At 45.4% G+C, this 25,751-nt stretch overlaps 2 protein-coding genes and 2 non-coding genes across 5 annotated transcripts; all 4 read left to right on the forward strand.

The window, feature by feature from the left end:
- Nucleotides 1-5,506: 5,506 nt before the first annotated feature.
- On the forward strand, nt 5,507-10,239 carry RPL21 (ribosomal protein L21). Of its 2 annotated transcripts, none has more exons than XM_066544858.1 (6): nt 5,507-5,560; nt 6,917-6,995; nt 7,548-7,609; nt 8,586-8,698; nt 9,355-9,505; nt 10,104-10,239. In XM_066544858.1, exons 2-6 carry the CDS (start codon nt 6,929-6,931, stop codon nt 10,191-10,193), a joined length of 483 nt encoding a protein of 160 aa, XP_066400955.1. In that variant the 5' UTR covers nt 5,507-5,560; nt 6,917-6,928; the 3' UTR covers nt 10,194-10,239. The 2 variants fall into 2 exon arrangements, with proteins under 2 accessions (XP_066400955.1, XP_066400956.1); XM_066544859.1 differs by lacking the exon at nt 5,507-5,560 and adding an exon at nt 5,641-5,659.
- Nucleotides 8,302-8,382, forward strand: LOC136553825 (small nucleolar RNA SNORD102). The gene has a single exon (XR_010783226.1). It is a non-coding gene; the product is annotated as a small nucleolar RNA SNORD102 (small nucleolar RNA).
- On the forward strand, nt 8,758-8,890 carry LOC136553837 (small nucleolar RNA SNORA27). Its single transcript, XR_010783238.1, has one exon. It is a non-coding gene; the product is annotated as a small nucleolar RNA SNORA27 (small nucleolar RNA).
- Nucleotides 10,240-14,778: 4,539 nt separating the features above from the next.
- Nucleotides 14,779-16,867, forward strand: RASL11A (RAS like family 11 member A). The gene is made up of 4 exons (XM_066544857.1): nt 14,779-14,923; nt 15,019-15,075; nt 15,155-15,234; nt 15,433-16,867. Exons 1-4 carry the CDS (start codon nt 14,803-14,805, stop codon nt 15,883-15,885), a joined length of 711 nt encoding a protein of 236 aa, XP_066400954.1. The 5' UTR covers nt 14,779-14,802; the 3' UTR covers nt 15,886-16,867.
- Nucleotides 16,868-25,751: the final 8,884 nt, after the last annotated feature.

The following is a 25,751-nucleotide window of genomic DNA, read 5'->3' on the forward strand; positions in this document are numbered from 1 at the left end:
TTTGGCATCCAAATATTTAAATCTAGAGTCAAGACAATAATGTTTACTGAAAGATTGTTACAATGAGTTTGCAATAATTCTGGTTACTTCATGCATTATTAAAAACAGCATTTTGTAGCACTATTAAAATCATAAAAAGCCTACTTTGTCTTTAGGCATTCATACAGAAAAGTAAATTTAACCTGGCATAGCTGGAAGAGAAATTTAAATTTGTGCTTACTTGAGTTCTGCTAACACTAAGTAGACAACATTTCTTTACCTGAAATGAAACTAGCAATATTTTATATAGCCCTTTCATTCCAGCAAGGTTCTTTGCCATTTCATAAGTAATTAAAAACAGCTATGCTAATAGCTGTAATCAGAACAATTAATGAGAAATGCAAATGGCTACTTCAGATGCCAATTTGCTAATAGAATGCCATAGAGTATTTATAGACGAGACAATTATTCCACCCACATTTTTACTTTGTGCTGTTACATCCATCAGACCTTTTTAAACTACAGCACCTTTGTTTTGTTGATGATTGTGATCATCCTCAGTACACAGCAGAAAGTATCTCAGAAGTAATGGGTTCACAGTAAGCAAGTTAACTGGGACTGTTGTGTATAAATTGGATCACTGATAATCAAGAGAGGTGTGTGGGAATGGGAGAAAATGCACAGAGTATACCTGCTAAGTATGTGGAGGCTTCAGGAGAATGGAGAATTTACTTTGGTAAAATTAAAGTGTACAGGAGATATTCTGTGCAAATAATTACAGAAAAAGGGCAAGCATTGTTCTTCCAGCTAGAAGTACGCATAAGATCAGACATAAAGGAAGAGAAAATAGCACCCTAATCATTAAGCCAGTTCTTCAACTGTATGTAGTAACTCCCAAGAGGGCTAGCAAATGGCTAAAGGTTGGATTGTGAAAGATCGGACTTTTAAAAATATATTTGAATATTAATTGTATATTTATATCCCGTACATTACCAAAAGAAAATCCCCACAAAAATCCCCACCTTATGCAGATTTGCTGCTGGCAGCAGCTGAGTTCCTCCATGACAAAGGAGCGGAATTTTCTGTAATTATCAGCTGTATCAGTGTAGGAGTGGCTAATCACCTTTAGCCAAACAAGTAAATCTACAGTGAAGCTGATGGTGACAGTATAAGGAGTTGCTTGTTCCTGGGTAACTGGTTTGGACCCAGGAGAGGTTACAGAGAGACAAAAATGTGGAAACACAAGAAGTTTTGAGAGAACACTGAATGATGATACCAGTTGAAGAACTGAGTAATGGATACATCGAATAATAAAACCAGTTGATTGAGAAGTTGCTCTGTTAGTAAGGAAAGAAAGGGATGTTAATTGCTTTTGAAATGAAGTCTGATAAATGTCTTATATTAATTGATACCTGTAAGAAGGTGGTCCCAGTTACAAAACTGCTTCCTTGTAAGTTCCTCATGATTTCTGTATGGGTAGAATGCCATGCTAATCAAATAAGCAGTGGAATGATGGAACTTGTTCAGTATTTCAGATTTCATGCTGCAGTGTAGATAATGATGGAAAAAAGGCCATTTGTTTCACTCTGGTGTCAATCCTCCTGCATCGAGGAACACTTTGAATTGGCAACAAATTTGTAAGTATCATAAGTGTAATGAAAACTTCCACCCATGTGTGACATGCTGAGCCCCATCACAATTCTTGGTCTATAGAGTTTTTGCCTTTTTATTTCTCTCAAAGGCTGTCATTTTTCCCATTCCTTTCCCCATGATATGCCTCACTGGCAATGCAGCTAAGTATATCCACCTGTACTGGCACTTCTGCAATTCCACAGTGAGTCCTTTGAAGAAGTTTGTCTGCACTGTCATTTTTGGAAGGAGGTTGGTTGATTAGACACTAATTTGATTGGTTTTAACTCCCATGGAACTAGGCTCAAGCTTGCATTTACAGAAGGGGATTTGTGGATAAAGGATGAACTAACTACAGAAATAAAAAGGTTGGTTGTTAGGGCTAGAATCATGGGGGAGCTGAAGAGACCATAAAAGGGGACAGAAGCATGACTCTGAGATGCCATATAACACGATCCTTTTGGAAAGAGTGAACAATGAAATAACTGGGTCAGCTGAGGAGGTGGCAGATTACTTTGGTCAGTAACTTTTCAATCAAAAGCACAGAGTAGGTGCTGCACTTCTGTGGATGGGGTAACCAATTAACTTCACAATCTTGATTTTCAATTTAGGATCTTGGTTTTGCAACATTATCACAAAAGGAACTGCAGATTTTGATCCACTTTAACACTTATTCTCAGTTATTTCTGTTAAAATTTTACTCCAGTCCTAATCCGCTATCTTTTTTTTCTTTTCATGTAATGAATGCATTTTGTGAGACACAGGAAACCTACACCTTAGTGAAGGGGAATATTTTTCATTTGTCACCTCAAAGCCCTTTACAAACCCTCATTAATTTAAATTCCTTCCACACACCTGCTGAATAACCCAACACAAATGGAATGTCACACTCAGGATCTCTGTGTGTATCACTTGGTCCACTAAGCATAGGAGCAAGCCAGATCCCACTGTGCATTAAAATTTCAGTGAAGGATTCCTGGCAACCCCATGTGCAGAATCATCACAGTACATTTATTCTTTACAGAGAGCCATCATCCACACAGATGCTGCAGAGAAATGTCAGAAGAGAATAGGGCTCTCCCAGAGAAGACACCAGAATCCTGACTGTGGGAACTTGGGGACTGAAAGCGGTTGGGGCTTGGCATGGTACTTTCCACTCTGAAAAAAACAAAGTGATGTTATGTACTCTCCACTCCTCTGGCTTCTAATAAGCCCTCCCTTTCACGCTCCCTTCCCCAGCAACTTTTGAATTGGCTCCCACTGAAGCTGTTTTCCCTGTCTTGCTCTACCTCCATACCAGGCAAAGTGGGAAGGAAACAGTTTACCATGGTGCAGAAAGATTTTCGAAGTACGTCAATGGGTGAAGCACCAGTCTGGGACCTTCACGGTGTTTTGGATCTTTGTGTTAAGCTGTGGATTGCTGCTACTTGTGTTCACCATCTTGAGTACCTGGTGTTTCTGGAGCAGAACCAGATGTGGTGCTTGCCTACAGCCTAGGAGAAATTGGAGTCTGCATCCTACAACTTGCAGTTTGATCAGGGAAAAGCAGTTTAGGCTGGGCTTATGAGAGGGCAGGGCAGGGCAGGAAGGGGAGCACATGCAGTCTGGAATGCAGAGCTGCAGGTCTCCCCCACATCTGCTTGGCTCCTAGCTCCAGCTTCCAGACCAGACCTCACCCCACAAATTGTGCACCTTTATCTGCTGCAGACAGCCATTATTAAGAAATCTTTTTGTGAGCAATATGCAAAGGCTTTGCAGTCTTTAACTGCTCATCAGGTCTCAGTTTTGGGAAACCATGTATCAAACGCTGGTAGGTAGGATGGATTTCTGGATCAGACTCAGCATGCCTAGGGAATGATTCAATGGAGACAAACTGTGAAACATGACTGTTTCTTTGAAACATGGAGCTAAAGAAGGATCCTGGGAATGTGCTAATACAGGTAAATTTATGAATAAAAAACATTACAGAAATTTGAATAAACCTCTCATGTGATTTATTCAGGAAAAAACATGTAGCAAATTCTCAATGTGTTACTTGGCCACAAACAGAGCAGAGTTCAAGTAAGTTCCCAGTTACCACTCCCTTATGAATGACACTTTCCATACGTGTTTCCATACGTGTTCTGTTTGTGGACATGGGTTTGAACATGTGGTGTTTCTTCCCTGTTCCTTCCAGGTGGATGTGGAGATATGTCCTCCATGTAAATCACTGGTAAGATTAAGGCATTCAGCTCACTCACTGCAAATGCCTAGCTTCCTTTACCCAATAATGCCTTTTAGGATTTGGATTCCTGTCTTTACTTTGCTTGATATCCTCTCTGAAATCTGTTGTCAATGCACTTTCTCACCAAAGAGCTGTTCAGACTTGTAATGATCCTCATGCTTGGAAAAGTTTCATGGCATGTAGGCTGAATGCATATTAAATTATATAGATTTTTCTCTGCATAGATATCAAGTGCTGTAAATTCTAGATTTTTCATGGTGAAGGGATGGAGTACAGACACATTTTTCTAAATATAACACTTTACTCCAAGAGGTTTCATGTGGAGACAGGGCCTGTCTGTTAGAACACGTCCTGCCAGGCAGCCCTGGAAGCAGAACATGATAGTGAATTTAATCCTCTATATTTATTCTTGTGATCCATAAACTTGCTTCAAAGTGATGATTGAAAAGGCTTGAGTTTTGCAAGACAATATCAGTAGAACCGTGAGGTTAGTCAGAGGATCAAGAAGGATTTTATACCCCACTTTAAGTAATCATTCCTCCCCTAAATTAAATAAGTGCTTCGTTCATTCAAAACAAGAATTTTGCAGTAGGGCAACTCCTCAACAAAGACAAGTTTTGAACCGTCCCTGCATGTTTAGCCTGGGGGAAGGAGGCCCTCTCTTGACTCACTGCAATCAGTGATTCTCAAGGTGATTCCCGTCTGCTCCGATACCGGAGATGCACAAACAGAGCGAGTCACTGCCGGCTCGGGAACCTGCTCACCACTCCCTTCCTTCTCGCAGCCCATGCAACCTGTGGCACTGGAAGGGCTCTTCGTGGAGAATCCGGGCTTTACTTTTCTGGTGGAAATCTCTGCCATACAAACTGAAGATTATGGCATCATACTACGAAAAACCTCATTACAATACTAAGAAAACCCAAACCTGCGCAGCCTCTTCGCATTTGGTTGTTAGTATGCTTCTCCCAGCCCGCTTCCCTGCCCGGGAATGCGGGATCTCCGGTCGGGCAGCCGTGACTGACACACAGCAGCGCCGGCAGCCTCACACTGCCAATTTAAATGCTGGCGCACTACTTTCATGTCGTAAAACACCCTGGTGGCTGCTTATGTTCTACATTTCCAAACTTGTTTACTTAAGGATGGCGGGCCAGCTGCTCACCGCAGGACTCGCTCCTCGGGATCCCTGACAGACATCTCGCTCGTCTTGCCTGCTCCCGACACCCGCGCTGCCAGACCTCTCCCACCCCCATCTCAAAGAGTCACAGGGTGCCTCAGGCTGGAAGGGGCATCTGGTCCAGACTACCTGCTCCAGCAGGGCCGTGCCACAGCACATGGCGCAGGATTGCGTCCGGACAGTTCTTTAATATCTCCAGTGAGGGAGGCTTCACAACCTCTCTGGGCGTTCTGTTCCAGTGCGCGGTCACCGCACAGGAAACAAGCTCTTCCTCACGTTCAGCTGGAACTTCCTGTGCATCGCTTTCTGCCCGTTGCCATGAAAACACATGCACAGCCCTGAAACCCGCGGCGTTACTCCCTGCTTTAGCCACAGGATCAGCCTTGTGCCGCTGCCGTTTTTCAGGATCAGCATCCCGGGGCTCGCTACCCCTCAGGCCGTCCCCTTCCCGTCAGGCGCGGCGCGGGCAGCCCCGCCGAGGCCCCGCTGTTAAGGGCGGGCGCGGAACCGCCCCCTTCCTTTGGAGCCGGGGCGCCATTTTGTGCGCACGCACGGTGAGCGCCCGCGCCCCTCCGCCGCTCCGCGGGACGCGCTGGGGACGCGGGGTGGCGGGGACACGGAGCGGGGACGTGGCCGGAGGGCTCCTGCTGCCGGTGGGGGCGGGCGGGGGACCGCCGGCTCTGATGGGAGCACCACGGCCTTCCTAGGGCGGGGAGTGGGGGAGCCAGGAGGCCGTGGGTTGCGGTGCCGGGTGGATTGTGCGGGGCGGGCGGGCGGGTGGGGGGTGCTGAGGGAGGGAGGGAGGAATGGGGGTGCTGAGGGAGGCAGGGGCCGCCGAGGCCCGCGGTGGGTGCCGGTGCGGAGCAGCAGCGCTGCAGCACGTGGCGGCAGGCCCGGCCACCCCGGCGGGATGTCGGGGCAGGGAAGGCGGCACAGGGGCGGCTCCTCGGGGCCGACAATGCCGGGATGGCCGCGTAGGCTTGCGGAGCATGTGAGCCTTCCTGTGAATGTTGTGGTGGGGATCCTGCGTTATGGGTGCCTTGTAAGGAGGGGCGAGGGGCTTAGGGAACGGGACAGGGTCAGGTGTCATCGAGGGACACCGCATAGCGAGAGGATGTATCCTGGTGCCTGGCAAGGGCCTGTGGAAGCATGGAACAACCAGCTGAAGTCTGGAGAAGCTCAGACTGGATATAAGGGGAATGTTAATGGCAATAGCCAGGCCTCCAAATATGCTCCCTAGGAAGGCTATGCAGTAAGGTCTTGGGGGAAAGTAATACAAGGAGCAGCTGCTCCTCATTGCTACTGCATGAGTGGAAGTGGAGGGGCAGTCACTGGTCTTTGTGGTGACCAGAGATGGGACCCGAGGAAGTGGCATGAAGATGTGTCAGGGAAGGTTTTAATTTGGGTATTAGGGTTTGGTTTTTCACTCCAAGGGTGGTTGGGCACTGGAATGGGCTCCCTGGGGAAGCTGGTCAGCACCAGCCCTAGAGAGTTCAATAATCTTCTGAACAATGCTCTCAGTTACATTTTGTGACTCTTCAGGTGTTCTCGACAGAGTTGGTCCTTGCGGGTCTCTTCTAATGCTGTATATTCTTTGATCCTACTCAAGAACTTTCTCCAGTCAAGTTTCAAGACCTGAGTGGAAAAAATTCTTGAGTAGCTTGGCTTGACCTCAGTAGACCTTGCTGTAAGCAGGAGTTAAACTGAGTACCTTGCTGGCATCCATTCTAACCTGAGTTAAGCTGTGGTCCTATAAGCTCTGATTTCTTTGGATGCCTAATTGCTTGAACTGAAGCAGTGTCATTCTGAATAGGCTTAAAGAGTCCATTAATCTGAAATACTTGAAAATTCCATCAGCTTTGTGGTGAGTGAACTGATAGTTGTGAATAATTTGCCTTAATTTTTTACAGTAACCAGCCAAAATGACGAACACAAAGGGAAAGAGGAGGGGAACGCGTTACATGTTCTCCAGGCCCTTCCGTAAGCATGGTGAGTGTCCCTGGCAGTACCAGCACTGCATCCACTGACTGCCCTGATGGACAGCTGCACTCCCTGGGGATGGGCTGTGAAACAAAGGCTTGTGCCAAGGGATTTCTGACAACTTGGGCTAAAAACTGTAGAACTATACACAGAGCTCTGAGCTCTTACTACAAATGCTTTGATATTCTGGTTGTTTCACAGTAGCCACAGTGCTAAATCTGTCAGTGCTTGAAAATTAATTTGAAGGTGAGGAAAGTATTTCAGCAGTTACTTAAAACATAGAGGGGTTTTTCCTCTGATCAATAAGCAGTTACATTTATATTGATATATTAAACAGTTTAATGTCTCTTCAATCTTGGCATTCGGAAAACAAATCTGATTTTTCTTTAGCTGGTCATTTAAAAAATTTGAAGTGTGTAATTACTGCTTTAAAAAAGCATGGTTTGATTTTTGAGGTATTTAGGAAAACTGTATCATATGCATGATCTGTGTCCCTCATCCTTTTAATGTGTGTGTGAAATTCCAGGCTTCCTAAGTATCCAAATTTGTATCTCTTAACAGGAGTGGTCCCTCTGGCTACCTATATGCGGATCTACAAGAAGGGTGACATAGTTGATATCAAGGTACTTTCTGCAGTGCTGTGTGACTAAAAGCTGAAGCAGTGTGGTCCTGAACAGTCTCCAGCTCCTTGGGGTGGGCTCTTGTTGTTTGGGTCACATGTGCCAACAACACAAGTGCCTGCTGCTCACTTAGGGAGCAGTATTGGAACGACAGTGCTACCGAGCCAGTGTCACATGCTGGTGTATGTGGGGTTTTGTAGATACATATAATATGGATGTGCTTTGTTTTGGTGTGTTCAGCTGCAAAAGGGAAGTATGCCATAGCCAATATTTGAGCTGGCTACTGGCACAGCTTTCCTAGGAGCCTCAGCTGTCACTTAGTTGATACTCTTGTTATGAGCCATGATTTGTGGTGGGGTGGTTCATAAGTGATTGCAAAGTTATCCTAAAACTCAAAATCAAGAAATAAATGGGAGGATACATCATATATATTAATAAAGGGGGGGAAAGTGAAGCAGCATTTCCCATCACTTGGCATATATTAGGACTTTTTTTAAGTCAACTGTACTTTCACAACTGAGTTGCAGTGAATGTGAAAGCCTTTCATCAAGGATTCCTATTTGGTTGAATCCTTTGGTTTCATTTGGAATGCCATGTTCTTGTAGCAGTCACACGGAAGGTGGAGTTTAATTTTGCTGGTTTGTTGTTTAATTGGAGAACGTATTGTTCAGAATTGACACTTCCTCACGCGCTGGAGCTTGATGATGAATGTCTCTTGTGATTGCTTGCTTGTCTTGGAAGCAAAGTGATCTGTCATTTCACCGACACTGAAAGCTACCAGAACTGATGTAGCAAAATTTGGTAGTCTACAGATGCAAAATGCATGGCAATAAATTCCAGCTTTGGGGTAAAATGGGAATATTTTGTAATAAATCTCAAATAATTTGAAATGTATACTTTAAGTTACTTCTTAAAGAAAAACCCTTTTTCCCCTCCCACTCCTTTTTTTTTCCCCCCTTTTCTTTTTGCTTCTTAACAGGGCATGGGTACTGTTCAAAAAGGCATGCCCCACAAGTGTTACCATGGCAAGACTGGAAGGGTGTATAATGTTACTCAGCACGCTGTGGGCATTATTGTTAACAAGCAGGTTAAGTAAGTAATGAAATTCTATGTATTGAAACTTGGTATTTGAGAACGTTGAACTGTGATTGCACCCTCCTTTCACTTTACCAGTTAGACAGTTCTTGTCTTGATTGGTCATTCAAGGTGGGTAAAGTGTATTTCCTTTTTATAACCCAAGCAAATGATGCTCATTTGACTTGGATCCTGTCAGAGGAAACATTTTTTGTTTCTCTTAACACCTAAAGTCACATTACCTAGCAGGGCTTCACACAGCCAGTGTGCTGGCATCGAAGCCCTTTTTAAATACTAGTATGTAGGTGTATACAGCTGAATTTTGTACAATTGAGTCAAAAAAAGACAAGTTGGGGGTTTTTTTGGTTCCAGGAGCCTGATTGCTGTGCATTTGTTATAAAATTACTTGTTTGTCTGCTAAGAGGCTAAAACTATGTATTCTCCACAATTTTAATCTGAAATTGTCAGCACATTGTTATATATTACCTTGTTATATAATAATAAGCTTTTAGTTATATGTAAGTTATATCTGATGCATCTGCAGCTGTGTTTTGACGTATTGCCCAAAAATGATCTGTAATTGAACTTATGGAGTTAGTTCTGTAAGGTCTGTAAATCTTGATTTAATGTGACCTTTTTTCAAGTGAAGATTAAAAACTGCTTGCCTTTCTTAGGGGCAAGATTCTGGCCAAGAGAATTAATGTGCGTATAGAGCATATTAAACATTCCAAGAGCAGAGACAGCTTTCTGCAGCGTGTGAAGGAAAATGAAAGGAAGAAAAAGGAAGCAAAAGAAAAAGGCATTTGGGTTCAACTGAAACGTCAGGTAATGTTTCTGTTGAGGTCACAGTCCTTGAGCAGGAGATGACTGCATTCTTGGAGTAGTGGCCTCATGCAGTGCATGGGCATTTGGGCTGTCTGGGATGTTTGGTGCCTGAGCACTGTTCTGTGCCAGATGAAAATTGTAGTTGTAGCTCTGAACAAAGGCTTGGCTACTTCCTGTGTTGTTGCTTGTCTGCAGCAGCAGCTCTGGATGGTTTTAGGGTCAGTAGAGTCTTGGGTTTTGGTGACTTTTCAGTTGCAATAGGTTCTAATGTGAGCCTTGAAGGAAATAATTAATAACCAGACTTCAGAGAAGAGGTAATGGCTATTGCTTCTGGAGCTGCAGGGATGCATCACTCCGTGTTCATTGGGTTGGTGAGCTGCAGAGAGAGTAAAGCATCTTTAGCAGCAAGAGCAACATTTTCTGGCAGATCATTTTCTTACTGCTACTCTTTGAATGAAATTTATGAGACTAGGAATGGTAAAATCACTGTAATGTTTACATAATAAGGCACTAAATGGTTGACAAATTGTTATTTTCTGAAAAAATGCTTTTGAGCTGTAATGTCATGAGTTTTCATTTTTTATTTTTCTGTTTACAGCCTGCTCCACCAAGAGAAGCACACTTCGTGAGAACTAATGGCAAGGATCCAGAGCTGCTGGAGCCAATTCCTTATGAATTCATGGCATAATGTATGTTTAAAAAATAAACTAAAGATATGGTTTTGGACAAGTGTATGTGATTGTGACTGATTCATTTAGTTGGGTTTGGGGCTTTTTTGTTTGAACAGATGCTTTAGAAACCTTCTTTTATTGAAGTTTATTTATTTAGCTTGCATTTACCATGATGCTTAGTCATTTAAATCATCTGCAGCTTTTGCTGACGAATTTAATAATTTCTATAGATGATAAATGCTAGGAACACTGAAACTTGCTAGTGCTTAGTAATGATCATGAGCTATTATGAGGGGCCATGGACTGTTTCACCAGCAGACTAAGAACTTGTATCAAGAATCACCCAGTGCTACTTAACGGCTTGGGTTTTCTGGGTTTTTTTGGTAGGAAAAGAGATAAGGTGTTTCAGATTTCATTCATGCAAGGTTTTGGCTAAGGGGCCTCATGAATACTGAGGAATTGTTGAAACAATTTTTGAAAACAACCTCTAGGGAAATGTCTGTAGGCAAATTTTGTTCTTCCACCAGTGTAACTTGCAAAATAATGTTTACAGCATCCCCATGCCAATAAACCTTACAAAATAGTGGTAGTTTAGAAACAAGGTTTTCATTCCAAAACTGCCAGCCTTTGTATTTTGATTTTTAACATTGTAATTGGCTGGTATAGCTACTAAACACGTTCATTTTATATGTTTATTGCATGCCTGTTGAATGTTGCAGTGAATTCCTCTCATCCCGATTTACTCATGTCTCACAAAAGCCCACTGCCACCTGTGCAGTTCTTAAATGGAAGAAGATCTTCAGCTGACTGTTTACTAACCAGTGCTGGTTTAGTGAGCTTTGCTTGAAGCAGTGTGTAGCCTTCTAGAGACTGCTGAAGGGAACCTGCTTGGTTAGCCTTGAAAACGCACAGTCTCAGGCTTGTTTTGTAGTTATAGGTAAATAATAGTTTACCTTGAAATGTCATGTCAGGCATTGCTCAGCTACCTCAGTAAGTGATGTAAAACTAATGTCTACGTGTAGACAGAGAGAAGTAGTAGAGCAGCAAGTGATCTCAAGCTGTTTGTAGGTGTACACTGCTGAGCATTGCTGAACAGTGAATTGCAGGGCAGCTTGTAAGCGTGGGAGTAGGGAACACAGAGATGAGGTTTGCTTTTACCTAACTCTCGATGGTGGGTGTTCCCATTCCCATGGAATGTAGGTTTCAGACCTTGAATTCAGTCTGGCTTGGGCTGGTATTTAAGGGTGAAGGGCTTTAGGTTGGATGGGCTGGAGTTTCCAAGTTCCAGTGAGCAGATTGCTATGTTTGAAGTCCTCTTAAGCTCCCATCTCAGAAGATGCAGCAGGCTGTATATGTGGAATGACTTTGGAAGTGACTTGGAGGAGCATGCCCCTTAGCAGGCTGCTCCATGACAGTAGAGCTGTGCACCATATGCACTTGGCTTTTATGGTCAAGGGGCTTTTCTTGGAGCAGCAAGATTTGTGTGCTTTATCAACCTCTTTGTCAGTTTCCACAGCCATTTAAAAGTGGTATTTGCCCTACAAGATAAGCATCATTTTCCACTAGGCTTTGTAGGAATTAAGTGGGAGGCTATTGGATACAGACTGGTGATGGCATTTTAAATTTGCTTCTCATGCATGCATGTCTAGGCTATTTTGGTTCTATGTTCGGTTAGTACTCATTTGTCGAAATCACGGCGGATTAGCTGTAGCAGCATGATGAAATTATTAACATCATAAGTGGGGCACAGTTCTAAACTTTTTGAACTTTCAACAAATTGGAATACTAAGACTGGGCAGCATTACAGTGGTCTTGTTTAAGAGCTGTGCTCCCAGAGACACTGCATTGCAACACTATTCAATTCATTTAGAAAAAGTGTTTTTAAGGTCACTATGCCAGTGGTAGTTGGTTGTAAATGCATATTTGGAAGCCCTCTGGGCTGGGAAGTGAGGTTGGGAAGGTTTTCTTGGTCAGGATTCCCAGAAATGACTGAAAATGAATCTGGGTTTGTACAGGAAGAAAATAATCTTTTTTGTTTGTTTGTTTTTAATGTTTGGAAAGAGGACAAATAAACGAAGTTGTAGCCTGTTTGTTGCACTTAGTGAAGTGGGGGTTTTCCACACTCATCTGAAGTTTCACAGCCCAGACACTTAACAGATCTCAGTAACTGATCTCAGCTGCTGAAGTTTGCTTCCTGTGTGTTTGGCTGCCCTGTTTTTGCACAATCCTGACGAAAGAGGGAGATCTGTGAATTGGGAAAAGCTGAAGAACTGCCTGTAGAGACATCTCCAGTCCTGAGCTGAAACATGAAGCATGTTCCTTACAGGGTTTGGGGTCACCAGTTTTGACTTGCTCTGGAAGGGTTTTACACACTAAACCCATGAGCTGTAACCAGTTCTCTGCAGTCCTGTTCTGAGGCTCCTTTGCAGCCACAAACCTTTACCCCTGGCAAAATCTCCTGTTATCGCCGAGAGAAGCGGCAAGGAAGCTGCCTTCTGAGCTGTCAGCTTCATCTTTTTTAGCCTATTGGCAACAGCAGGATTTGAGGTTTCCTGAGCACTGTGTAGGCAGTATCAGGCAGGGAGGGTCAGTGAAAAGGCAGGACTGGGAAGTGGGAGGAGGAACCATGGTCAGTACAGAGGCTGCATGGGGTAGGAACATTGCTCCCACCAGCAGCACCCATACAGCTTAGGAACTCAGAAAAATAATAAAAAAAGAAGCTCCAGATGTTCTCAGGATCTTCTCCATGCCACCATCACAGGAACAAGCCATCTACTCTCCCCCCAAAAGTACTGCTGTTGAATGTTGCCAGAGCTTGGAACAGGGGGATGTGTCAGGCACCACTATGGCATACCTGGCACTGAGCAGTGTTGCTGAGGGAAAGGGCATCGTGATGGGCCATAGGGATAGTGGGATTGGCCATCCACAGAGGAGGTTAAAAAAGTACAGCCTGGCACTTCCAAGTTGGGCCTACAGAGCAGAGAAAGGCCCCTTGGAATAGCCTGGAGCCTCACACATGCCAGGGGTGCTTAGTCTGAAGCATGGGGACAGCTAATCTGGGCCCCAAATGCTTCAATTTACTGAGCTGCTCCTGTTGTACCTGGGTAGGTGTTGATAGAGACACAGTCCATCACATCCTGCACGTTAATTCCTTCACAGGGTGTCCTGCCTGGGCTTGGGCAACATTATCTCTCTGCTTGACCACCCCCACTTTCTCTTTGGGGGTGCTCCCAGCAGCAGGCAAGGCAGCTTGAGTTGTACAGGAGAAAGAGGCAGCTCCTTCAAGGTTTGAGGACAGTTGTTCAATGCTGCTTTCACAGCTCAGCACCTGGGAATCTTCTGCTTGGAACGGACTTGTTTCAGTAGCATTCTTTCAGGGGCACACTGAATGTACTCTGATAGCTCTTTTGTAAAGAAGTGTATAAAAATAGCTGCTGCTGGCTCTGTGAGTGAGGTCAAAGACAAGCGATGCCCTGACACTAGGGGGAGGTGACAATAGCGGGAACCTCTGGAAACCAAAAGCTTTTAGTGATACAAGAGAAGTCTTCTTTCCCAAAAGAAAAGAGCTTGCTGGCCTGATTGGGAGTAAAGTAGAAACTTCAGGGGCAATAGTTTTTGGAAGTGAAAAGAAACCCATAAGGGTTCTTGGGCACTAAAGTAGCACAAATAATCAACAGTGCTTCTTCCACTATGCTTTTCTGCAGGTACTACTTTAACTGATGTAATTAGGATTGTCTTAACTCAGCTGCCTGTGTGTGAACATCCAGGGTCAGTTGGGCTGTCCAAGCCATCTGCAGCTCTCACGGTAACTCCATCCCTCTGTGCCATGAGATCAGTCCATTTGAGTACCATCCACTGTCCTTTTCCATGTTGTATCCTGCTGGCATGTGCTATCTCCCTGATAAAAATGAAAGCAGCCTCTGAATGGATTATTTATCTTTTAAGTACTCACACAGTTGCAGGGCAGCACAGAGCAGAAGCAGGAGCCAGGGCAATGGTTTGTAGACACTGAAACATCTGCACAGCTGCTTGCAGGTCTGAGGCTGTCCTTAAATAGGACTGCCCGTGGTGGAGCACCATTCTTCTCCAAAACTTTTCTACTTCAAAAACCCAAAGGGCCCAATCAAGACCACTTAGGTTTCAGGGCTGGCTGTTGTTTGATCCACAAGCTGAGTTTTCAACATTGGCTGTAGAAGGATATGTTCGGGTATAGAAACAAAATAGTATGAGGTAAAATAATCATTTCCTTTCTTTCAAGACTGGAGTCCCTCACTGCTGAGAGGGTGGTGCATTTGCCTGTCTTCCTCGGGCGGGGGGGATGCCCGGCAGGATGCTCGCCCCTGCCGTGGGACGCAGGTTGCACGGCCTGCCGAGGCTGTCCGCCAGACCCCTGGGCTGTGCCCGCCCGGACCACTCCACGCCCAGGGAGTGGGGAGGATGAGAGAAAGAGGAGGAGGTAGAAGCCGGGTGGGTAACTCGAGCGGAGAGGGCGGTACGGCGGGGGGCGGTGCAGCGGCAGCGGGGCGGCCCCAGGGCGGAGCCGCCGCCGGGGCCTTTAAAATCCGCTCGGCGCCGCCGAGCCGAGCGGAGCCGTAGGAGCCCTCCGGCCGCCGAGCCGCCTCTCCCATGCGCCTGCCGAGCATGTCCCAGCCCTTCCTGCTGGCGCCCATCGCCGAGTGCCCTCCGGGGCCGCCTGGCGCCCAGGTCCGCCTGGCCGTGCTGGGTGCCCGCGGCGTCGGCAAGAGCGGTGAGTGCGGGGATGCCCGTCCTCTTCCCCTGCCCGTCCTCTTCCCCCGTCTGTCCGTCCGTCCGTCCCAACTAACGCGGCGCTCTGTGTTTCAGCCATGATCGTGCGGTTCCTGACCAAGCGCTTCATCGGCGACTACGAGCCCAACACAGGTGAGGCGGGCGGGGCGCGGCGGGGCCGGGCGCGGCGGGGCCCCGCATCCGTCCGGGCTCACGGCTCTCTGCTCCACAGGCAACCTCTACTCCCGGCTCGTACATCTGGACGGGGACCACGTTGCCGTGCAGATCCAAGACACGCCGGGATGCATTCAGGTACGGAGATGTTTTGGATCAATCGGTTCTCCTCTGCTACCCAAAGGCTCAGCTTTTGAGCCCAAATTTCCTGCATGCCGAGACTTGATCACCTGAGACAGAGCTCAGGCTTCCCTTTGGACCCGTTTGATGGTGCTGTGCTTGGTCTTCATACTCTCATGACCCAGTGCCGAATCTGTGCTCTCTGTTGTACCGCAGGTGCAGGAGGACTGTGTGCAGGTGCTGGACTCCCTGTCCCGGTGTGTGAAGTGGGCAGAGGGCTTCCTGCTGGTCTACTCCATCACAGACTACAGCAGCTACCAGTCTGTCCAGCCTCTCTACCAGCACATTCGCAAGGTGCACCCCGATGCCAGGACTCCCATCATTATTGTGGGGAACAAAGCAGACCTCCTCCACGCCAGGCAAGTACAGGCAAAAGAGGGACTACAGCTGGCAGATGAACTGGGCAGCCTGTTCTTGGAAATCTCCACCAGTGAGGACTCCCAAGGTGTCTGTGATGTCTTCCAGTACCTTTGCAAGGAGGTCAGCAAACTACAGCATGCCGGCAGCACGGACAGGAGGCGGTCATCCATCATCCCTCGGCCCAAATCTCCCAACATGCAAGATCTAAAGAGACGTTTCAAACAGGCTTTATCTTCCAAAGTCAAGTAAACCTCCCATTGATATCCTCTGGGACTCAATAGAATTTATTTTTGTAAACTAGTTAATAAAAATCTTTATTTTTGTACTAATGCCAGCAGTGTAGAAGTAAGTATGTCAAAGCTTGCAATCTCCTTGCTGTTCTCTCATTTGACTGGTTGGGTTTTTCTAAAGGAAAAAAAAAAGGAAAAAAAAGCTGCACAGCAACTAAATAAAGGTAGTTGGAAAGGGGACTTTTGCCAGGAGGCTTTGATTCCATTTCTTTTTTGGGGGGACTTGGATTTTCTGTATTTAGCTATTCATATGATTTTCTCTGGAGGCTTCAATTTCCTGTTTGTAAAATGGGAGTGTTAATGATGTGAATCATTACCTGCCTTTATACAATGCTTGGAAAGCCCTTGGTGGAAAACTTTGTAGGAGATAAAAGAAAGATCTCTTCATTAAACATGAAAATACAAAAGTGTCTGTAAGAATTCTGGTTATAACAGAACTGTTTTCTCCCTCAAAGCTGCTGTTTTGCTTGTACCTGTAATAGCCTGAATGCTGATAGACTGTTAGGAATGAGCTCAAATTTCTCATGTGCCTTAGAGATCTGTTCTACAGAATTAAAAATTTGAGCCCCAAGCATTTAACAGGAGGGTTGAGTTTCTCCTACAGATTGCTGTGGAACAAAGTACTGAGCAATCCACAGCAGAGGAGTGTGTGGGTTGGCTGTTGCTTTCTCTGGAAGGAAGAACTGATGCGTAGGACTTTTTCCTTGGACAGAAAATAGCTACATTTAAAAGGAATCACACCTTTATCTTCCCTGGAGTAATTTTGTAGCTATTGGAAACAGGTCAGGCTTTACTCTTACTTCACATAAATTCTAAACCATACTAGAATGGGTTTTATTAACTGTTTGCTGGATGTCTGAGCATGGAATGTAGGTTTTGCCCTTTCAGTATGCTTCTGAATTATGTATGTGAGCAATAAAACTACTCCATGCTGAGTAGAATATGTGGAAGTAGATTAATCTGTACAGGGGAAACTCGCTGTCCTTACTCAAGTGCAAGTCCAGTAAGGTTTATTTTATAAAATAAAATAGGTAAGTCAAAAGACCACTTCCTTCTTTCCTTGTGTTAGGAAAGGCAGATAGGTGCTGTGCCTTGCAGTTAGTGGGCAGTCCCTGTTGTTTCTGATCCCTGGGCCTTGAAGCTTCCTGGGCCACCTTCACTCTTTATTTGCATCTGAGTCTTCCTGATGGTGCTAATTGAGGGAAGGGGGACTGAGCATGTTCAAGATGATGCTCTGTGCAGAAGCACCAGAGGGTCTGGGCAGGGGCGTGCGGTGCCAGCAGCACTGTTCCCCACCCAGGGCTATGTGCACCTCTTCAGCCCAGGCATGTCACCTGTATGTCTCCTCCCTGGAGGCCCTGTGCTGCCCAGCCAAAGGGCACAGGAGAGCTGATACCCAGAACTGCAGGAACAGACTGAAACTGGGACTGCAAGCTGGGGCCAAAACTCTTGGAGCTAATTCATGTCAAAAGCATGGTGACAGCCTGGACAACCAAATACTGCTTAAACATGTTAATACAATACTTAACACATGTTAAATATTTCTTCACTGTGGGAGTTGCTCTGCCAGGCCCAGGATTCTGGGCTTGAGGGGAGCAGGAGATGGGGTTGGTGAGAATGAGCATGTCCCTGGCAGACTTGAACTCACCACATGGACCATGTGTCCATGGGGAAATTTGAAGAGGAATTGAAAAGTCACAAGTGGGATATTTGTGGAACATGTCACCATCTTGAAACCAGGATAACAAATTGTTTCCAAGAGAAAATACCACTCTGGTAGAGTTTCAGTTGTTTTTTTTAACCTGCAGCTTTTAGAAATTATTTCCTACTCATGTATCCAGTACAGAGTTTCACCAAGCAAGTTGCTAAAGATGCACACACATGGTACAAAATATGCTAAAGGGTCAGGTAATGTGATTGGACAAGTCCGCATCTTACCATGGTCTTCAATGACCAGGTGAAAAATCACACTCGGCACTGACTTAGGTGCCTCCCACTGCCCCTGGCAAAGCAGGAGCTTGGGTCCTCACTCTGGTACAGGAGAAGAATTTGTGTGAGAACCAGTGGGCACTCAAGGGGTAGGCATGGGCAGGAGCAGGGTGATAAATTTTCCTCATCTCTTTCTCATGGGTGGCTCTTGCTACATAGGCACCCATACTCAGGTCAAAGGTGCAAAATCTCCTGTCTCCATCTCATGATTCTCATGCTGCTGGGCTGCTTCAGCCACATGTGCGGAGTAGGATGATCCCCTCCTCAGGGATGTAAGGGGAATCTGGATGATTAGGGTGTGTCTGTGGCAGGAAAGGATGGCTGCTCTGATGTGCCTCCAACTTAAGGCAGCAGCTGCTTTGGCCCACGCTGGGTAACACTTTTGGGTAGAGGTACATAAATTAGGCATTTATGCTGTTTGTCTGAACTTCCCCTGGCTGGCACAGATCTACTCTAACCCAGAAGTTTTCAAGCCTGAGCTGGCAAGTAAAGCACAGGAAGAACCTGCTGGCTCCCAGCACATTTTAGCCCAGCATTTTCTTCAGTCCTGAAAAGCTGGAGCAAAGTCCTGAGCAAAGAGGGCCCACCAGGGCAGGGAGGGCAAAGCATCTCACAAGTACTAGCAGAGCAGCTCCAAAGCCTTGTTTCTCGGGGGCCATGTCCACTTATGCCTTTCCTACTGAATACTTGCCATCCCCAGTTTTTAAGCCCTTCACAGAGGGGGCAGGGTGGCTCCAGGAGGGTAAGTGGTGTATAGCCTGGCCTTTTCTCCTTGATCAGAGGAAAATATGCATCTGTCTCTTTCCTCCCACCACCTCCGCTATGAAACAGAATCACAGCAATTTTCCCTGACAAGATGGATGAGTGGGTTTTCAGAAGCAGGGATGTGTGCAGCATCACACACTATTATGGCTGCTACTACATCAGCATCTCCCCCCGTTGGACTATTTTGTCTACTTATCTCCAAGCTCTGAAATCATCCAGTAATGCTTTAAGGCTTCATGAATTTTAAAATAGCAGCTGCCATCAACCTGTTCTGTGCACTTCAACTCAGCAGCTGCACATCCCTAGACAGAGATAGGGGTGTTTTCTTCAAAAAGCTTTATGGATGTCCCCTTTATTTTCTGCCCCACTCGAGCACCTCGACCCAGGATGCTTCCTCACTGTCTCTTGATGGGGGCTTGCCTCTCAGCACATGACATGGTCGATGCTGCAGGTTCATGCTGTTTTCTGTGGTTTGTTTGTAGGAAGGATTGTGAACAAGGCAGACTGTGAACAAGAACTGTGTTCACACCATGGGCAAGAGTTGGGTTCAAGCTTCAGTCAGAGAGCAAAAGTGAAAAAGTGATAGAGATATGGATGGATGGATGGATGGATGGATGGATGGATGGATGGATGGATGGATGGATGGATGGATGGAAACAAATCTGCATGCCATGCATGGATCTCCTGTAAAATGATTTTATTCCTGTGGGACTTCATTAGCTTTTGCTGAATGGAAGGTCTGAATAGATTCTGAATGAAGTCCTTTAGGCAGAGGTGACCTTTTATGGCAGTTGCACTTGGCACATGACCACTGGTGATTCACATCAGGAGGGCAGCAGGATCTCTTCAGTTTCTCCTGAAGTGAGGATCTGAAGTCTGTTGTCCTTCTAGGAGTAATATCTTTGAGGGTGATGCCATTTTTGGGTCACTGCACTAAACTGTAGGCAACACTCCAAAAAGTTGTGTCCCTGAGGTACCTTCACTGACATCTCTGAAAACCTTGTTATGAGTAGAGCTCACAAAACAGCAGCTCAGATAGCATCTGGGGTAATTAATGACAATTCAGATTTCCCTATTGATTCTCAGGCTTGCTCTTCCACCACTCTCCTCATTTTGCCTATCTAAAAAGAGGGAGAAAGCAAAGACTTTTTATTGAAAATGGTTTTGAGGGAATTGGTTCATGAAATTTTCTTACTACATTCAATGCTTGATGCTTTTGACTGAAAGAATAATAAATGTATATTGTGACTTGTTATGCCAGTGTATACTGTGGAGGATAATCAGCTATATACTATCTTCCCACACTACCAAAAGAAAAATTGAGATATAGAGATTGAGCTTTCATTTCAGTGCCCTGTGATACTTGATTTACAACTGAAAAGCTACATAGTGAATTTTGCATAATGATTACAGAGCTTCATAGATATCATAGCTGCTGTTTTGAAAAATGTGCTTGATTGTTTGCTAATCATGTTTTTCCTTTGTGACAGAAAACAACAAGCCCTTGGAGCAATCCTCATGAGGGACCCTCATGGTGTGAGCTGCTGTGTAGAGGTGGCTTCAGCCCCATGCTCTGCCCTTTGGGCTTTGCTGGGCAAGTGTTTGGGCAGAGGCACCCATGTACCCAAGCTTGTGGGGTCATGGTTCAGCAACTCTATTTTGCTCTTGACCTGTGCACAATATTTCCATTAAAATGTGTCTGTCTGGGAAATTGCGCAAGCTTATTTGTCAGCCTGCCTTACTGGGAAGCAGTAATTAATTCTTAAAGCTGGAATATTTCTCTTCTAAGGTATTTGGCTCTTTCTGCATTACTAAAAACATCCTCTTCCCAGGTTTCAAATGGCCCTTGTAAACATTTCCTAGTAATTTTATCCCTTGGGGTGGTTAAGCCAATATCAACAAATGTTGTTTCTGGGAGCAGCTCAGAGCAGAGGGGACTACACTCTCCCCTAGCCGAGGCAGTGAGGTGAATTACAGACTCCTGTCCTGCAGCTGGTACTTCCTTCCACTCCTGCAAAGAAATCCCCCAGCCAGAAAAGTAATGTGCCTGTGGTTTGGGGCTCAGAGCCTGAACCCTTCCACAAGCCTTTAAGAGCTTGATGATTTGATCTGAACCACGCTCAGCAAGCAGACCTCCCAATGCCACCATTTCTTTTTGGTATTAAAAGTCCAAACGTCTCTTTTAACCCTAGAAGACAGATCTGGCAGAAGCCTGAGGAGTGCAGAGAACATGAAGAAACCATAGCGACAGCAGCGTGGTATTGGCAACCCCTCAGGATCTGAAGCAGATAAGGAGGTGTTGCCTTCCTGTAAGAAAACAGCAGGCAATAAATATGGATGCAATTAGTCTGATTTGGTTGAAAATTCATTTGTTGCACTCAGATGCTGAGAAAGAAAAGGGCTGGCTGTCACCCCAGCGTGCCCAGGGCCGGCAAGGAGGGCAGCTGCCCCCAGCCCCCAAGGAGTTCATGCCCATGGCTGGGGAGACTGCCCTCAGCTCAACTGGGACTCCTCAGCAGCTTCTGAGTAAAGCATGCACCACAGCCCACAGAAAGGGGATACGCCTGAGATAGATCATTTTGCTCCTCCACGGGGAGAAACCACCCTGCGTCGTGGGGGCACCTTGGTCTGTGCTCCCCAGCAATGAGGAGATAAGTCCACAGTCCAGATTTTTCACTCTTCACCATCTCTGAGCCTCTGGACTGAGCTGGGAAAGATCTGGCCTGGGCTTTAGACATAAGTAGCCACTCCATCAGTACAGACAGGAGGAGCATTTGAGAATTTGTATCAAAATTATGATGTTTTTTACACTTTCTCTTATGCCTCATGTCTCAGACAGCATGTAGAGGCTAAACCAGAGAGCTCTGCTTGGGTTTATTGCATTCAAGGTGCCCAGTATCCCACTCAAGTGGCAATGTCCCTGCAGATTAAAGATACTTAAACACAGCATTAGTTAGGAGGGAATTTTTACATCTGCCCAAGTGCTGCTCCCATATGGCCAATTAAAAAGCCTCCTAATGGGCTGGTTTGTGGCTGTTGCACAACAAGGCTTTGGCTGTTAGTACAATGTGCAGATGAGCTACAGCACCTGCTCTGTGCTAGGGCCTCCCCATCCCTCAGCCACACAGGAAGGGGAAAGATGCTGTATTATTTTAAGGAAGGCTTTGGGAAAGCACTGGTGCTTCTGGAGTGAGCTCAGTCAGGTGCAGGTGGCCTCCATTTCCTTCAAACAGGTACCACTAAGTGATTTGCTATTAAAAAATGTTCATAAAATGTCATATTTGGATGCTCATGTTTTTTCAGCACATAGCAAATGGATGCAGATGGAGTGTGACTTCTGGTAACCCTTCAGTATTTAAACAGGAAGATGCAAACATAAGTGTTAGCCTGAGTCTCATGTGCCTCTCTCATGCCAATGATCCTCCTGTAGAAGAGCCTGTCTAGAATTAGGGTTTATAGGCAGGAGGCAGAGGTCTGTGCTAATTCAAGCTCTTACCTTGAAGATAAAATATGCATCTGGTTGTTGAGGTGACTCCTAATTTTAGCTCTGGTGTTGAATAATGGAATAGCATTAATAGCCTGATGTAAATCTGTCCATATTCCTTATGCAAAATTACCATCTCGCTAGTGAAACAGGCTTCTTTGATTTTGCCTGGATGATGAAGAACAGTGCACAATAAATATGCATTCAATTAGCTTAATGTGAGTGAGCAAAGATGTATTCCCTAATATAGCTGCAATTCCAAGAACTGATACATCAAATGCAATGAATTGTTTTCCTGGGTTTTTGATTATTTCAGGGATTTCTGATCAAGCTTGCTTAGAAGGCATTACAATCTGTTTGTCTGTCTTAATGAGACCTTCAAATATGAAGCTGGTGAAATAAAAGAAAGACATTAAGCAGAACTGAGTTATTTTAACCAAGGCAGTGAGCTGTCTTGCTGGCTGCATTGTCCTCTTGCATAGTGAAGGAAAAACACAGGAGGAAACTGGGAATTTCAGGGGTCCATCCTCATGTGGACAGAGCAGAAGAGAGGTAAGGAGATGTCAGTTCTGCTTCCAGACACACCACCCAGGCACGTGCCTGCATGTTGTATGATGGGAAAAGTGGTAATTATAAAAGCTTCTTGCTTAGCTGGAGGCAACACAATGGGCACACTGCTTGTGCCCTTCCTGATCTTCAGCACCCTCCCAGCAGGAAGCTGAGCTGGCAAACATGACTTACACACTGGGGAAGTTCCTCCTGGCAACTGCCTGAAAGTCTCCACGGTTGTGCCTATGCTTCCATGTCAAAGAGAGCTGGAGACTGAATCCCAGTCCTGACATCCAGTGGAACTGGTCCATACCTACTCTGTTAAAGCTGATTGCCCCTAGATTAGGAAAATCTACATGAAATAATATTCAGTCTTGGGACTCTTCTGGGCCCTCTGGGATACTCAAGTAATATTAAAAATGATAAAAATATTTTTAAAATTATGGTTTTTTTCCTTTTTTTCTTTCCCCCTGCAGTTCAAAATACCCCAAATTATTTGAGAGCTGTGTTTGAGCCCATAAGAATGGTACTTTAAGCATGCAAAACAGGCTTTGTGTTTTCTTGCATGAGGCTCACAGAGGCATTTTAGAATGCAATGCCCAAGAGGGTTCTGTTAAAGGCTGTGTGGCAGGACCTAACACCACCCCATCCATGCAGTCTTTTGGGAGACAACTTGTGGGAATGAGCTGTTCCCAGGGCTGTGCTTGGAGGGAGCTGGCTGGGGCCACCCACAGAAGAGATAGGCTGGAGTAGGTGGGCAGAATTCCACCACAGGGGTCCACTCAGTGACCCTCCTTCAGGCCCCTGAAGAGACAAACCTGTTCACCTCAGTGAAGATCAGGATTTTTTTCTATAGCTTGCCACTAATGTAGAGAGTTTGGTCCCATTATCTTTGTCATTCCCCTTCATGCAGATTCAGACTGATTTTAGACCTCTCCTAAGCCACCTCTTTGCCAGACTACCCAAATTCATGTCCCTCAGCATCTCTTTGTGGCTCATGTGCTCTAGGCCACTGACCATCCTATGGAGTTTCTCCAGTTCCTCAATGAACTACTGAACTGTTGTCCCCGAACGGGACAACACTTCTGGGGCAGATTTACTAGCAGTGAGTAAAAAGGGAGCAATACCTACCCTTCAATTGTGCTGAAGTCTTACAGCAAAGCCCAGGTCCTTTCCTGCATGGCTGTTGTGTAGGATGCTGTCCTACACCAAAGCAAAGGGTTTGCACTGCTCTGGTTAAACTCCATGGGATTTCTATTGTCACACATCCCAAGTTTCTCAAGGTCCCTCTTGAAACGTGGACTGCCTCTGCCAGCTCTACCAAATGGAGATGGCTGTCATTACTTCTAATCTATTACCATCTGTATATGTGCTGAAAGTGCCCTCTGTGTCATCAGCCTGGTGACTGATGAAAATATTGAACAATATCAACTCCTGTGTCATTCCCTGGGATCCTCTGTTCATTACTGGCTGCCAGATGGCCCATCACAACATTGATTATTATTCTTTGACCTAATGGTCCAGCTAATTTTTGGTCCAGCTAATTTTCAATCCATCAAACAATTTGTTCATCCAATTCATGTTTGCTCAGATTTTGCATGAAAATGCTGCAGGAGGATTTCCAGCTGTCAGAGCTGTTTCTGACCACTGGGAGTTTCTGATAATGGACAGCAGCCATGAGGTCACATTAGCACCCTCAGGTGAATCCCACCTGCTCACCTGAATCCCAATACTTGCAGCTTCTCAAGGCAGACCTTCATCTCTTCCCCTTCTTGTCAAATCATGCTGGATATGTAAGGTGTGGGAGTAAGCCTTGCCAATGAAATGTATGCAAAAAAAAGTGTTAAATGCTTTAGTCTTTTTGCTTATCATCTTGTCAGTGGCTTGGCTCACACGTTTGTTGATGGACTCACAATTTCTCCACATTTGCTTTTGCTGCTAAGACACGTGTAGCATCCATCCTTCACGTTTCTTCTTGTGCCAGGCAGTCTAAGATCCAGCCAAGCTTTGTCCTTTCTGGTTTCATCCCAGAGTGAATGATCAGTGCTTACTGGCTCCTTTCAGTTGCCTGCCCATGCTTTCAGTTGTTGTTATCTTTTATTTTAGAACACTAGCTCTGTGACCCCTGGAGCAATGGTGGGCTTGCACCTTATGTAGATGCTTTATCTTGTAGTGTTTCTGCTCTTTTTTTTAAAGTGGTTCTCAAAATGGCAGTTGCTTCCCAGTATATCCCGATGGAAAACAAATTAGATAATGCTTTTTCTAAAGAAGTTAAACAAATATATTTAACATGTCAGTTAATTGAGAAGACACTTGTTCAGACAAAATGCTGCACAAGGGGATAGTTTGCTCCTAAGCTGTCATTTTCATACTCCCTGGGCCACTGTTACTCTTCTCTGATCTCCCAGGCCTTCAGCTGGATTTAGGGTGTCAGGTCACAAGCATTCCCCCTTGGCATCCCACATCCAGACTGTAATCCCCCACTTGTTTGGACTTTGGGTCCATGGCACCGGCTCAGATCTCACCTAACTTCTGAGAAGCACAGGCTTAGTGCTGAGGAGCCCTCCTGCCTCCAGGCATTTCGACAGTTCAGCTCTATCTCCATGGGGCTTGTCTTGTCTCCTTCCTGTCAGCTGTAGAGAAGACAGCAAATAATGGATATAAGCTGCTGCACAGGGATTTAGGCCAGAAATTTGAACATAATTTTTAAGAGTCTGGGCAGTTAGGTCTGGAAAATGAGCACATCAATCCCATAAAATCTCACCCTTCAGAATTTTTAAAAAGAAAGAGGAGGGCAGTGGGGTTAGGTACTCCTGCACTGGGTCTGGAAATGCTGGATGAATTCCTAAGCCCTGCTCAGCCCCACTTTTTGGTCACATTTGGCTCTTCAATGTACCATCTTGCTTTGTTCAGCTGTGAGTCTCTGCCCATTTCATCTCCTTTCTCCACATGACCAGGCCCTCAAGGGCTCTCTCTGACTCTCTCATTTTCTGGTCTAGAAAAATGCATTTCATTCCTTCATTAGCAGGAGCTCCATC

This window comes from Molothrus aeneus, chromosome 2 (assembly GCF_037042795.1).
Source record: "Molothrus aeneus isolate 106 chromosome 2, BPBGC_Maene_1.0, whole genome shotgun sequence".
Taxonomy (NCBI): Eukaryota; Metazoa; Chordata; class Aves; order Passeriformes; family Icteridae; genus Molothrus; species Molothrus aeneus.